Below are 16,090 nucleotides of genomic sequence, written 5' to 3'. Positions count from 1 at the left end.
TGCCTAACAAGCAGGCAAACAACTCACACTCTCTCTTTCTCTCTTTCTCTCTTTCTCTCTCTCTCTCTCTCTCTCTGTCACACACACACACACACACACACACACACACACACACACACACACACACACACACACACACACGATAGAGAACTCACTTTCCCTAAGGTTCACTCCCAGCTCCCATACAGGGGTCACTCCTGTCTAAACCTCCAGTCCCAGAGGATGTCACACCTTCTTCCAGGCTCCACAGACACCAGGCATGCACATGGTGCACAGATAGACAAGCAAGCAAAACACATGAACAGATACAATAAATAAATAAAAGAAAATTCTGTCACACGGTCTGTTATAACACTTGCACAAAAATTTAGTATTGCTGAGGTAGTAAACACAGTTTTGCACCTGTACTTACCATGGCAATAAATCTGCCAATAAAACGGAAGTATTTCAGGTGGTCTGGGTTGATATAAGAAGCGGGGTTTATCTGCAGGCAGTAGTTATCCTTCCCTGCATATTCAAACAGGCAATACATTGGGTTCAACACTTCATGTGACAAAAGAAAGAACCATTCTCTGAAATCAAAAGAAAACTTAGGATGAAAAATTGTGTAGGTAACCATGTCCACAAATCACAGAGCTGTCAGGACCTGCCCACACCAACTGGGATGGTTTTCTAACTGCTGTTGAGTTTTCTTGGTTCTGTTCAAACTCCCATTATGTTACACAGGAGAGTTATATACTCTTAAATTTCAAATAATCTAATATATCATTAGCTTTAAAGACTCTGACTTGATTGCCCAATAAAACTTTTCTATCCTTAATCAAAATATGCACTCTAATCTCAGAGATATTAAAATGTGAAAATGGTTTGAGTTGATAGAAGTTTATACACAGGCAAGTTTAAAATTCACTGCTGGGCCAGATAATTAGAGCAGCTGAATGGCAACTACTAGTCTACCTTCAATTAAGTTCCACAGTGTACTTCAGAACAGCCACTCTGCCAGACATCTCATTGTCACTTATTCCAGTCACTCAATTATTAGGAAAACGCCCTAAAAGCTTCTTTTATCCATGGTCTGTCTGTCTGTCCTTCTGTATGTGTGTGCGTGCATGTACACAAGTCACAACTGCCTTTAACTCTCATCCATCTTCTGAACTCTCAGCACTGCATTCTAGCATAACCACCTCCCACCCCAACACACACACATAATTACAGACAACAAACCCTTTGTTGTTGTTGTTTTCCAGACAGGGTTTCTCTGTGCAGGCCTGACTGTGCAGGAACTCATTCTACAGACCAAGCTGGCCGTGAACTCAGAACTGCGCCTGCCTCTGCCTCTGCCTCTGCCTCTGCCTCTCTGCCTCTCTCTCTGCCTCTCTCTCTGCCTCTGCCTCTGCCTCTGCCTCTGCCTCTGCCTCTGCCTCCAAGTGCTGGGATTACAGGCGTGCACCACCACCTCTTGCTAACAAGTAAAATCTTAAATAAGATTTAAAAAAAAGAGAGAGAAACCTAGTAACTAGTGAGATGCACTCACCAGTTAGTAAGCACACAAAGATTTGGGTTCTGAACTAACTCATCAAAAACCAGCATTTCAGGGAGGCATGGTGGTATATACCTTTATTCCCAGTACTTAGAGGCTAGAGGATCTCTGTGAGTTCAAGGGCAGCCTGGTCTATATAGTGAACTCCAGGATAGCAAGGGCTATGCAGACAGACAATGTCTCAAGAGACAGGCAGACAGACAGACAACATTTAAGAAGCTAGAGAAATGGCTCAGTGGCTCACAGGACAGGTTGCTCTTGCAGAGGACCTGGGCTCAGTTTCCCAGCACCCACGTGGTGGCTCACAACTATTTGTAACTCCAGTTCCAAGAGATCCAAGATCTTCTTTTGGTTCCCCAGCACCATGCACACATGTGGTGCATATACATACACATGGGAAAAACATACTTACACATAAACAAAACTAAATCTAAAAAAAAAACCAAAAAACCCCAAAAGCCCTCAGAGGCTGGAAAGATAGCTCATGGTTAAGAGTGCTTGTTGGGAGGACCTCAGTTTGGTCTCTGCGCCCCCATGGTGGCTCACAAAGAACCAGCACCCTCTTCTGGCCTTCAAGGGCACAAGGCACACACATACACTCATGCATATAAAATAATATAGGTAAATCTAAAGAAAGTCAAAAACACAAAAACCCAAACTAAGTATTTCTAATCTTCCTAATAATCCTACAAATAGATATTTGCTCAAAATAATAAAAATATTCAAATTCAGTCTTTCCTTCAAAATTCTTGCCTTTCCACATTGTTACCACTTGGTAATTTATTATTTTATTGGGAAAGGGTTTCATGTAGCCCAAGCTAGCCTTGAACAGATCCTCCTACCTCTACCTCCCAAGTGCTGGGGTTAGTCATGTGCCACCATACCCAGCTTAAATTTTTATTATCTATTCATTTTTAAAATATTTGGTTTTCCTTTAATTTTTATTTATTATCATTATGTGAATGCTAAATGTGTGTGCAGGTGTATGTAGGTATGTGTAGGTCATAGCACACAAAGGCCACAGGGTGCATGTGGAGGTTACATGCACATTATACTTTGAGAGTTGGTTTCTTTCCTTCTATGGATTTTGGGAATACACTAAAGTTGTCGGGGTTGTAACTTTACTCACTGAGCCACCTGTGGCCCTGGTTTAAATTTTAAACTGCTGTAATACCGTCGCAACAAGCAGAGGTGTCTCTTGCTCAAGGATGTCTAGTTTGAACAAATGCTCCAAAATGAATAGAACAGGACAGAGATCCCCAACTCTCCTTCTCACAGCACTCTATTCTCAGTGCTCAGTGAATCCTAGGTACTGCTAACTCTACCATACACTAGTGAAGAGGAAATGACTTGGTCACTGCAGGCTTTAGGTAATCCATGGAGCAGACAGGAGCTGGCTGACTGACACTAGTTACTGGTCAGAAAGTGAAGACCTTACATCTGCACAGCATGGCTCTCTAAATTTCATCATCTACCAGAGGGTTATTCTGAGGACCAAGTGAGTGACGTAGGTGCAACCGACTTAAAACAGGCGCTGAGTTAATGTTTGCTGGCGTTCTGTAGTTGCAGCATTGTAAAAGCAATAATAACTTTCTAATTTCGCTTTCCTGAAACATAATATTGAGAAAACACTGTGAACAAAGTGTAATGATACCTTTGGAAGAAAGGAACTAAGTTCTGAGTATTCATATATCACTACCTTGCTACACCTCCATAATCTAAACCTTCTTCTCCTGGGAAAATCACCCACAAACGTCTTCTCAGATCTTGCGGACTGAAGCTCATGATCTACAAAACAACAAAGCAAAGAGAGCTGTGACTGCAGCTGTGGAGCCGTCCCCATCACCTCCCACTGACTCCACTGTTGGTGACTGAAGGTCCATAGCAGCAGTGCTTAGTTAGCTAACGGTACACATACAGAAATGTTAGTAAGGTTTCATACATTTACTGTAAACATCTATATTTTTATATACTTTATAAATGAAACATGTGAAATAGTTCTATCAACTGTGTAGTGTACAGAGAAACTCTAGGCATGATCAGAGCTGAGCTGGAGGGAAGAGTAGTAGTAGGGCTGATTAGGGTTGGGTTTCTTTCAGTCAAAGGATACCCACAGAAAGCTAACTGACTAACAGTGGCTACAAAGAGAACTCACTTATCTTTGGAACATACACGGTGGGAATCTATAAACTATATAGAAGAACTACTACGTTGCCTCCCGCCCTGGGTGGCCGACAGTGTCGTGTTCAGATGTGATGGGCAGTAGCACTACAAAGCTACAGTGCATAGATAAACTTGTCTCACCCTCAGTAAATCTGTTTAATTATGTCCCTTTAGGAAAACCCCACAGGGGCCTGGAGAGGGATAGCTTGATATAATACCTATACTTTATTAAGTGATAAGAAGAATAAACTGTTAACACTGATTGTTAAATTCTCTCAGTTCCTTAGGAAACAGAAACAGATTCACCACTTTCAGGAGTTCGCAGGTTGCTCAAACAGCCAGCATCCACTAGAACAAAAAGTCTAGTTTAGCTCTCACTGCTGTGCAAGGTTATGATAAAATACCCTACAGCACCATAAGCTAGGCACTCAGCTACACGCTTGAGGGACATCACTAGGCTACCAATAGTTTGAACAATTCTCTTTAACAAGTGCTAATGTAAAGGAACTTCTTTTTCCATAAACTCCTACCATAAACATTGTACTATGCTAATTAAAAACATTAAAAAAAATTAAGGGGTTGAGGATTTAGCTCAGTGGTAGAGCACTTGTTTAGCAAGTGCAAGGCCCTGAGTTTGGTCCTCAGCTGGGGGGGTTGAGGACAGGGACAAAATAACAGAAAGACCAAAAACACCATTTAAAGCAATTTTATCCAGCACCTATGAAGAAAACCTATTGCTAACCTTTAAATTTTATCTTATTTTGATATCAGATTTATTACCTTTAAGCATATTTTGTCTTACATTATAACTGCTCATAAATTTAGTGGATGACAAATCTAGTTGAGAGTTTTAAATGTTTTAGAACATTATTGTGTCTGCAAAAGCCTTTCAGTTTTAAGAACAAAAAGATAAAGGTCTTGTTTAATCATGGTTTGCTTCTTGTCACTATAGCTACCAGTGAGTTATAGATAGTACAAAAAATTAGACAAAATAAAAGATTCAAAAGGCACTGACAGCTCAGTGACAAGAGAGTAACCAAGAGAACGGCCAAGGAACCTGACATCAGGCCATGGGTATAAACAATCCCCTAAGAGCCTCAATCTCCAAGTCCTCCTCTCTGTACCTATGTAGCAGGGTGCCAACCAACTGGCTTGTCTTTTATGTTAATAACTGAGGTTTCATTAGAAATGGAACTAACTCTTCCTAAAGTGAAGCAGCCCGCTAAGCCAGTGATTCTGATCTCGTTCCCTTCTGCACTCAGCTTGGTGCTCCTGGAGCTCTCACGATCAGTATACTGCAGGATCTTGAATATCAAGATTTCCACATGGAGTAATAAGACAAAGATGAGCAAGACGCTTTAAACAAAATCCCAACCACAGGGTGTTTTTCTACTCTAACACAACCGAATGCTTATTGGCCTGATCGTGATAGCTCAGGTAGAAAGGTCAATAATGAACTCACTGAGGGGAAATGAAAACTTTACGGACTACTGAAATTCATACAGCATCTTTTAGATGTTGTTACCAATGGCTAATTTCTTTCCTACTTAAAATCACTAATTCTAAGAGAAGCACATGCTTACAATAAAAAAGTAACAGGAAAGTATGAAACTCATCACACTATTCATGTGGTTATTTTTATAGCTCTGTCTAGTGACAGATTATGTTTCTACCTATGTATCTATTTTGGATCACACACAGAACTTGAGATTCACTAATCACTCTTATACTGAAGAGAACGCTGCATGGGACACTCACTCACTCCTAACTGGGGAGCACTGACACAGCTGGCAGTAACTGAAAAGTTCAATAGGTGCTGGGGAGTTAGCTCAAGGGGTAAAGCACAAGCATGAGGTCCTAAAGTCAGATTCCCAGCAACCACATAAGAGCCTGGTGGGACAGTGCATGCCTGTAAACCCAGTATCAGAGCGGCAAAGACATAGCCTAAGGTTTTGTGGCCAGCTAGCCTAGCCCAGTCATCAGTTCCAGGTACAATGAGGAACCCTATCTCAAAATGCAAGGTGGAGAGAGTGATGGAGCAAGGCACCTGACAGATACCTCTGGCCTCCACACCTACACACATAGACATACAGACACACACTCACACATTCGCTCTCACTCTAAACCTTTGGTGATCTCCAACCATAAAATGGTTTTTGTTTCTACTTTATAATCATAATTTTGCTACTATTATGACCTGAATATCTGTGTTTTCAAATCATTTTAGGTGACCCCTGTGACAGGGTCATTTGACAACCCCCAAAGGTTGAGAGCCACTGTTCTAAATTGTTATGATCTTACCAAGAGTAACAGAAAGTAGACAATATTGAGTAAAGCACATAAAGCTCATAATACCTGTTGAAAGGAATCCTCAAACAATGTTTTTCTTGTCACTGTGATCTTTATATGCTGTGGCATGGCCAGTTGCTGAAATGTAAGAAGGATTTAAGTCAACTCTCACCATTAAATAGCCTGGTAACAAAACCAAAAAAGTTTTACATCTTTGTTAATAAAACCAGACTTTGAATATGAACTGATACCCATGACTACCAACACCTTTGTCAGCATTCACGCTGCTTCTTTGAGAGATGAGGAAAATCAGATCTCATATGTAAAGTGCTTATGTAATGACTCAAGTAAGCCTTTGATTTTCAAATTTTAATTCAGAATTATGTTCCTCAGTTAATTATAAGAATTTGAATTTAAATCTTTAACATACTTTGATTAATGCATTCATCTTATTTAGAGTCCGTTCAGACAACATTAGTCATTTATTTAAACATCATAGAAGGAATATTCAACACACACACACACACACACACACACACACACACACACATTCATATGCATACTCATCAAAAACTAGACATGGAGTTACACATGAGGCACACATTTATACTCACACCATTCAGGAAGCTGAGGTAGGAGGAATGTGAGTTCAAAGCTAGTGTGGGCTATTTAGATTGTTCTGTCTCAAAAAAACCAAAATCTAAAACACACACATACACAGCCGGGCAATGGTGGCACATTCCTTTAATCCAGCACTCATTTGTTGAAGTCAGGTGGATCTCTGGGTTGGAAGCCAGCCTGGTCTACACAGTGAATTCCAGGACAGCCAGAGACTACACTGAGAAACTCTGTCTTGAAAAACAAAAGACAAAGCAAAACAAACCCCTTTCTCCACATACAAACATTTTGTTTCAAGACTTATACAACATGAAAATAACAGGTACTGCAGAAAAAAGTGACAATAATTTCTTATCCAAATGATTTCTAGCTTAATCTTTGGACAACCGAAGACACAATTGTCTAATTGATCAATATATTTCATTGTCCTAAAGATGCATGACTCCAATGCTTCACACGTTTTTTGTTAATACATGTTTTCATACTGCTGTGTAGCATAAGTAATATAACAAAGAGATACAGACACACAGAGCCAATACTAACCTGACACCAGAACCGGAAATACTGAACTTTTGCCTTGAAGTCCCGAACATAGGCTATCTGGGGTCCGTTGTCTCTGAAGAACAAAGATAAACATGACACATGCAACCGCTTGTAAAAGACATGCTAAAGGAAAGCAATATCCACCTTCCACTCAGTACCAGCCAAACACTGAAGCATCCAGCAGAGCGTATCTGTAATGGTCTTTTGTGAATGTTTCCTAAGCACTATTTCCAAGAAAGATCTTGTTGAGGCCTCTGCTGAGGGTGCTTTTTTTCTATGTGGGTGAATCTAACAGAGCTGGATAAAAGAGTTCCTACAAAGGAATGTCACCCTTCACATCTACTACTCTATCCTTTGTCCTTAAAAGAGGCTCATGATCAACCAGCAAATGTGACCTAGGACAGACATTTTCCAGTGTGACTACAGGTCGTCTAATGAGCTCTAACTACAAGTGCTGTCAGGGCTTCCAAGAAGTGAAATTTTTAAAGAAGCAAAGATAGCAGTTAAGAGTTTTGCTGTTCACTATTCCAGTGTGGCCTTTTTCCAAATGACAGCACAATGAGGGAAACCATGCAGCCAGTTGTAGAACAGGGAGAGTTCCAAGTCACTGGAAGCCTCCGTGTTGACTGTGTTTCAATATAGAAGTGATTTTGAAACCTGCAATCCTGGAAACTTGACCAGTTCTAGTAGCTTTCTCTATATTCCTCACAATTCTCACTACATATAATTTTCATCTGTGTGAAAGACAGACACCTTAATTCTTCCTCTCCAGCCTCTCTTCTACGTCCTTTTCTTATTTCTTTACACTTGGTTGCCTATGTAATACTGAATGGTAGCAATGATCATAACCACCTTCGATCTTATAGAGTAATTAGTCATCATTAGGCATGATGTTGGCTGAGGCTTTTGTCTGCACTCGTGTATGAAAGAGCTTTCCAAGGCGGGTGAAAGTGGATCATATAAGATTGCCTTGAATTTCATCAAAAGTTTTTACTGAATGATAGGACTTATTTTAAAGGATTCATTTATTTGTATGTACATGAGTCTTGGCCTGGCCTGCATGTATGTCCATGCACCATGTAAGTGCCTGTTGCCCAATGAGGCCAGAGAGGACACCGGGAAGTGAATTAACAGATGATTGTTAGCTGCTAAATCGATGCCAGAAACTGAACTGGAATCCTCTTCAAGAGCAGTGATGCTCTTAACTCCTGAGGCAACTACCCCAGGTCGTATGAGTTTTCTCCTCTAGTCTGTTTTTATGGTTGAGTTTACACTGTTGGCTTTAATTTTATCTAGAAGAGGGAGTGGGTACCAGAGGAGGTACTGGGAAGGCACTCAACCTCCCGGCACCTGAGTTACAGGTTATACATTTTACAGGTACACATCGTTATTGGCCCAGATTATTTTTAAATATTGTGGAGAAATATGCTAATATTGAATATAAGCTATTGTTGTTGTAGGACTTTATGTTATATGTACTCAAACTTAATTATAACTAAAATGAGTAATAACATTATCTACTTATAATTTACTTCCACATCTAAGTTATCTCTATAACTTTATTAATGCCTGATTGGACTGATTTCTCAGTTTCTGCTGTAAACACACATGCTTTTAATATGCAGAAGTATAAAACTCTCAGCAAAATAGTAGGAAAAGTATTTTAGCAGAATTAAAGAATTGATGTCTGAATCCTTCATACCATGTGGGAGTTACACTTAGACAACACATAAAATCATGTATTGACATAACAGCAACCAAGAGGGCTGGAGAGATGGCTCAGTGGTTAAGAGCACTGACTGCTCTATTAAAGGACCAGAACTTGGATCCCAGCACACTGGCTAGGTGGTTTACAAATGTCTGTGTATCTTGATTACATCATTTTTCTCATGCTTGACTTAATCTTGTGTTTTGTTCATCATGATCTTAGGCTACATCTGGGCTGAGTGTATATAATACATAGTCTAGCTGTGAAAGTATATTCTTCAATGCTCACATAATGAGGCATTTCTCATAACACGTTGAGTGAGTCATACCAATGTATAAGGAACTCCTAGGCAACTCGTTAAGAACAGCAGAAGCAGAGCCAGGTAATCTATAAGTTCAAGACCAGGATGGTCTAGAGGGTGATTTTCAGACCACCAGGGCTCATAGCATATCTACTTCAAAAAGAAAAACCAACAGCAAAAACACCCCCATTCATAAAATATGACCAAAAAACTAAACAATTCAATTTAAAAAACATGCAAATGCTACATTGTGGTGGTGCATATCTTAGAGGCATTGAAAACAAAGGTAGGCAGATCTCTGTGAGTTCAAGGCCAGTCTAGTTTACAGAGTGAGTTCTAGGTCGGTCAGGGCTACAAGGTGAGAATCTCTTCCCTATCCCTAAGCAAAAACAAAACAAAACAAAACAAGAAAACATTAAGATTACATGTACCGTGACCTACATAGGAGCCACCTCAAGTACAACTTTGTCTTTGTTAACTGAAATCTTTCGTGAAAATCCAAGAAATTAGCTGTGCTTCTGATTTATAATGTTTAGAGAACTTACAAGGCTGACTTTCCTGTGCGTGGATCTATGTAGGTAGTTGCTCTTCTATTGTGGTCCACAAAATATGGAATTCCATCCACTGTGAATCGCATTTCCCAGCCTTCTGGTAAGGGCTTTTCATTTAACTGACTACAAAATACAGAGGAAAACAAAGAATATTAAGACTTTCTTCGGGGTTGGGGATTTAGCTCAGTGGTAGAGCGCTTGCTAGGCCCTGGGTTCGGTCCCCAGCTCCGAAAAAAAGAAAAGACTTTCTTCTTTACCAAATACAGAAACTAAAAATACCCACGAACAATAAATCTTTCAGAAAACATACATGATTCTGTATTTTCAGGTGTACAATAAGAGATCCCTAGCTGGACATTTTACACACACATTAAAGTCATCAATAACAACATTCAAAATCAATCCTCACAGTTCTATCCCAATGTTCTCCATCCACTCAACAAGTCACCTCCAACAACTGCGGTACCTCAGCTCCCTCCCTCACTACCCTCTGACGCCTTCACACTTACCCTTAACTTTCCTTCCCACCATGGCTCTAGCTCTCCTCATCTGCACTATCCAAGCAGCCCCCTACATGGTTCTGCTGCTCCTGGTCTCACCTAGGTCTACATATGATACTGCTGACAGACCTCATCAATCCAATTTCCCTTTTACACCCCGTCTCAGGAACCCTGAGATCACACACACATGGCTATTGACCATTTTCCCGAACAAGTCACAACTGTCACAGCCAAATAACATATTCCCCCATTGACAAATTGTTTTCTCTGTTAAAGCAACTTAAATTTCTTTATGAACTATCCCTACCTACTTCCTTCACTTATCTTTATACCTGTCCTGGAACTCTGGGCAACCTTCTTTAACCTTTAAACTTCAGTTTCTTTATCCATAAAATACAGGCCACAGCAAGGCATGGTGGCACACACCTTTGATCCAAGTGCTCAAGAGACAGGGGCAGGTGAATCTCTGAGTTGCAGGACAGCCTGATCTACATAATGAATTCCAGGATAGCCTGGTCTATATACTGAAATCCTGTCTTAAAACAAAACAAAACAAAACCCAAAAAACGAAAGACAAAACTGGAGGCAACACATGGGCCTAAATGAACTACGTGGGCTATTTAAAGAATCACAATGAGGATATAAAGTTAAGCTGCACTGGGGAGGAGCCAGGCAGCAATGCTGCACACCTTCAATCCCAGCATTGAAGAGGCAGAAGCAGGCAGATTTCTGTGAGTCTGAGGTCAGCCTGTCTACAGAGTTCCAAGACAGCTAGGGCCACACAGAGAAACCCTGCCTTGAAAAAAAGAGATGGACTGAGGAGAACTGGAGGAGGGGGGAGTGGGATGAATAAGACCAAACATACTGCAGACATGAAATTCTCAAAAGACATATAAAAATATTAAACAATCAAGACAATATTATGTAGTAAGACTATATGAGAAAATGAAGTAAAAGAAAGTCTCTCCCAGGACTTCCTATGCACTGAGCACGGCGTCCCCGTCCTTCAAGGTGTATGTTGAAACCCTCCACTTTCCGACTGTTAAGTGAGGGTAGAGCCTAAGTGGATTATAAAGCAATAGTGACCTCTGTAAATAACCTGTTATATGCCCCATACTTGATGCATTTGCACAAATATTAAAATGAATTCTAGTAAACCGAGAATTTACCGTGGACATAAATGCAATCAGACTTTTCAGATGGTTGGGTAAAATGAATGAGACTTTTATTCATTTACTTTTCTCTTTCTTTTCTTTTGAGATAGGGTCTCATGTATGCTGGACTTGAACTCATCATATAGCTGGCTTAGCACAGCCTTGAACGTCTGACCTTCCTGTCTCTACTTCTCTAGCACTGAAATTACAGGCATATGCCACCCATGGGGCTCTTAAAGATCAAAACCAGGGCTCCATGCAACAACACTGTACCAACTGAGCTGTAGCCTCACCTCCCACCCCTGTGTCAGATCTGATGGGCTTGCTTTGAGCAAACATTGGAAATACTTAAGTTTACATTATAAAAAAACAAAAAGCAGAGACTCTGAGGCATTTAACATCATTCTATAGAGAAACACTACTAGTTTGGACTGTTACTTTCCTCAAATGTACTTTAAAAGGATAAAGTACTGTATTCAGAAGAACACTGTCTTAATTGTATTTTATAAACTATTAAAAATGTTAGGAATGTTTAGTCCGAAGACATGGTATGGTTATTAGTCATAAAGTACATGATAACCACACTATAATCAATAGACCAAAAGGAAGCTCAAGGGAAGATGGTTGAATCTTTCTCCGAAGGGGAAATAAAATAGGTATGGAGGTGGGTGCAGGGAGGAATCTGTGTGGGAGAGGGGACTGGGTGGAGAGTGGGGTGGGGAATCAGATATAGGGAGAGCAAGGAAGAGAGAATGGAAATTGGTGGTGGGGTGGGGGAGATCTCAGGAGATGTCAGAGACCTGGGATGGGGGAGCATCCAGAGGGTCTATGGGGGCAACTCTAGCTCAGACTCCTAGCAGTGGGGGATATGGAGCTTACAGTGGCCACTTCTGTAGCAGGCAGGACGGACTCCCAGTGGAGGGGTAAGGACACCAACCCACCCACAAAGCCAAAGATGTGTCGTGCCTACAAGACGTGCAAAGATAAAGATGGAGCAGAGACTGAGGGAGTGACTGTCTCAAACTGAGACCATCCCATGGGCGAGAATCAACCCCTGACAATACTAACGATGCTCTCTCCGTATGAGCGCTTCACCCAGCAGCCAGTGGAAACAGATGCAGAGACCCAAGGCCAAACATTAGATGGAGCTTGGGGAGTCTCATGGAAGAGTTGGGAAAAGGGTTGAGGGACCCAAAGAGGACAGGGACACCACAGGAAGATCAACAGAGTCAACTACCCTGGACCCTTGGGGGCTATCAGAAAAGGAAACATCAACCATCGAGCACGCCTGAGTTGGACCTAGGCTCATATGTAGGGGCACATAGGTAGCAGATGGGCAGCTCGGTGTTCATGCAGGTCCCCAACAATAGGAGCAGAGGCTGTCCCTGAATCTGTTGCCTGCCTGCTGTGGATCCTGTTCCCTTTACTGGGCAGCTTTGTCTGGCCTCAGAGGGAGAGGAGGTGCCTAGTCCTGCAATGACTTGATGTGCTGGGTGCTGACATGGGGTGGGGAGTAGTAGGAGGGTGAGATCTAGAGGGAGCTCCACCTTCTCAAAGGAGAAGGGGAGGGAGAAAATGGAGGATCTGTGTGAGGGGGGCAGGGAGGAGAGGGGGGCTGATACTGGGATGTATAGTGAATAATAATTTTAATAAAAAATTTAAAAGAATATTTAGTCATATTCTATAATTCAATACAAATGTCAGTATGTAGGTGGAAGAATGATCACTCAGAAGGGTAAATGGACATCTCACTGGAGTCCACAGACTTCCCTGGTTTGTAACATTTACATATTACCAACATTAAAGCATGCCTCTCTCCTTTAGCAATGGGGATTAGGACTCCTCTCAGACTTGTCTCTGTAAATGTCTTCCTTCTACTGTCTCTAGTATTTCTCTATAAAAAATATGACTGAATATAATTCAGCAATTCTAGTGGCTTTTGTTATTGCTGTTGCTGTTGCTGTTCTCAGGCAGGGGCTCACTAGGTAGTCCAGACTAGCCTGGAACTCATGATCTTCCTACTTAAAGTCTCCTAAATGCTTGAATTACTGGTGTATAATACCATTAGAGAGATAGAGATAGATAGATAGATAGATAGATAGATAGATAGACAGACAGACAGACAGACACATGATTATATATAATTATATATTACACTTCCTATAGGATATATCACACATCTTATAGGACTGGTGTTTATATAAAGAGGTGAAATTGGGGGATTGGGAATTTAGCTCAGTGGTAGAGTGCTTGCCTAACAAGCGCAAGGCCCTGGGTTCGGTCCCCAGCTCCGAAAAAAAGAAAGAAGAAGAAGAAGAAAAAAAGAGGTGAAATTAAAACAAAAATGTATATATAAAGAAAGCTGGGCTGGAGAGATGGCTCAGTGGCTAAGAGCACTGACTGATCTTCCAGAGGTCCTGAGTTCAAATCCCAGCAACCACATGGTGGCTCACAACCATCTGTAATGGGATCTGATGCCCTCTTCTGGTGTGTCTGAAGATAGCTACAGTGTACTCATATACAATAAATAAATAAATAAATCTTAAAAAAAAAAAAAAAAAGAAATGAGGTTGGAACCTCACTCAGTTAAGCTAATGAGTGTTATTAAAAAAAAAAAAAGAAAGAAAAGAAAGCTATTTGAAGACTAAAATACTGCTGATACAAGCCAACAAACTATAAGTTAGGAAAAGCCAGGCATGATGACCCATTCCTTTAATCCCAGCACTTGAGAAAACGGCAGGCAGATGTCTGAGTTTGAGGGCAGCCTGGTCTACAGAGTGCGTTCTGGGCAGCCAGGGTTACGAGGAGAAACCCTGCCTCAGAAAACAAACCAAGGAGGAGCAGCAGAGGAGATAGGAGTAGTGGCTGCTAGGGGGCTGAACCACACCCTTCCCTGTGCCTTCAAAGGTGTCATAGAGTCTGGTGACACCTTGATCTCTGATTTCTAGACTCCAGAACGCTAAGAAGATATGCTTACACGTGGAAATAGAAACAGAAACAGAGTTACTCAGTCTACCTCTGCCTCCCAGTGCTGGAATTAAAGGCATGTGAATTACTTTGAGCATGTGTATTTTTTTTTGTTTTGTTTTGTTTTAAACAAGGTCTTAGCTAGCTTTAGCACACAGAATGACAAACAGCTCAGAGAAATCATTGTATAGTGTCATCAAAGCATTAAAAAGGCAACTTGTAACGATAATATCTCTTCATATATGAAATAATAAACATATAAATATATTGAGATGTCTACAACTACAGAATTTTTATTTTTAGTTCTGTAACTGTATTTGGTGGGAAAGAGTTGTGCCCTGCCCCATGAAACTCATGAAATTCCAGCTTTTCATTACAGGTAATGATTAATTACATTATGAGCACTCATTTTTCTTCTTCAAAGATATGCGGGTAATTCATTGTAAGGTCTTTGGGGAAAATACATAAACGAGTCAAAGGTATAGCCTCTAGAGGCCACACACACACTGAAGTTCTTACCCTTGGCTTCTGGGGTCTTCCCACTGTGTAATCCGAGTGTTGTGGTTGACAAAATACACTCTGCCATTGCTATCAGTTCTCTTCTCTTCATTAAATAAAAAATGAAACACACAGCATTAATGTTGGAATAGTTTTCCTCTCAAACTAAGACAAAATAAGCTGAACCTGCCCATTCGGTGACTGCAGACCACACACGTGAAAGGATATCCTAGCTTTTGAGCATATGCCTTGCCCCCATCTCACTAATCCAGATGTTGGGATAATCTTTTTGTACACTGTGTGAAGATGTGTCTCTGTCCTCCTTCACCTGCCTATGGCACCTTCTATTGGCCTGATAAAGAGCTGAACGGCCAATAGTCGTTCAGGACAGGAGAGGAGAGGTGGGACTTCCACAAATTTTGGGAAAGACTCATCCAGGGTGTCATCAGCCAGAAACTGAGGCAAGGTAACAAGCCACAAGGCAGAACGTAGATCAGTATAAATAGGTTAAGTTACGTGAGTGAGCTGGGAACAAGCCATCTAAGGTCTAAAGCATTCATAATTAACATAAGTCTGCATGCCAGTACGTGGGGAACTGGTGAGTCAGAGATAATCCAGCCTTACCCACTCACACTTTTGAGAGTTCTTTCCGAATCTTAGTAAAATTATAAAATATTATTTTGGGGCTGGGAGCGGTCTTTGCACTTAAGAGCACTTGTGCTATTCTAGAGGACCTAGTTCAGTTCCCAGCACCCACATCAGGTAGTTCACAACTGTTTGTAACTCAAGAGTACTCGAGGTTTCTGAGGTATTATGTGCACATATCCACACATAGACCCACATATCCACATAAAATAAAAAACAAAAAAAATTTAAATAAAAAAATTTCTAAGAAGCTAAAAAAGATTATTTTACATTGTCCTGCCCATCTAACTTTCCAGCTACTTAGCTTTACACAAATGACATCTCGGTTGCTGCGTGTTAAAGTAGGTGTGAACTTAAAGTCTATGAGTACTAACTAGGTAAGCAATTTATGCCTGAGATACTCCTCCCGTAGCTCAGTCTCACACAGATACAGAAGGTAAGAACAACCGTGCAAGAAAGCTTTTCCATAAGGGCAACACAGCCCACAACTCAAACTGCTGAGACCAAGGGGTGATCTTTTCTACAGCTGCTTCAAAAGAGTAAAAATGGCGTGATAATAATCACCACCATAAAGACGAGTCCAAGTTCTTCTGCAATCAAATGAAAGGTCAGG

General features: G+C 41.0%; 1 protein-coding gene across 1 annotated transcript in view; it reads right to left on the bottom strand.

Moving 5' to 3' along the window:
- Positions 1-16,090, bottom strand: part of Itch (itchy E3 ubiquitin protein ligase) — an 88,107-nt gene that overhangs the window by 16,693 nt on the left and 55,324 nt on the right. The window contains exons 13-18 of the mRNA XM_032904513.1: positions 14,854-14,938; positions 9,708-9,836; positions 7,154-7,226; positions 6,059-6,130; positions 3,240-3,328; positions 413-572 (exon numbers count right to left, since the gene is read on the bottom strand). Coding sequence (XP_032760404.1) covers positions 413-572; positions 3,240-3,328; positions 6,059-6,130; positions 7,154-7,226; positions 9,708-9,836; positions 14,854-14,938 — 608 coding nt within the window. The remainder of the gene's footprint in view (positions 1-412; positions 573-3,239; positions 3,329-6,058; positions 6,131-7,153; positions 7,227-9,707; positions 9,837-14,853; positions 14,939-16,090) is intronic.

This window comes from Rattus rattus, chromosome 5 (genome assembly GCF_011064425.1).
Source record: "Rattus rattus isolate New Zealand chromosome 5, Rrattus_CSIRO_v1, whole genome shotgun sequence".
NCBI classification, from domain to species: Eukaryota; Metazoa; Chordata; class Mammalia; order Rodentia; family Muridae; genus Rattus; species Rattus rattus.
This window is presented reverse-complemented; position numbering and strand designations above follow the sequence as displayed.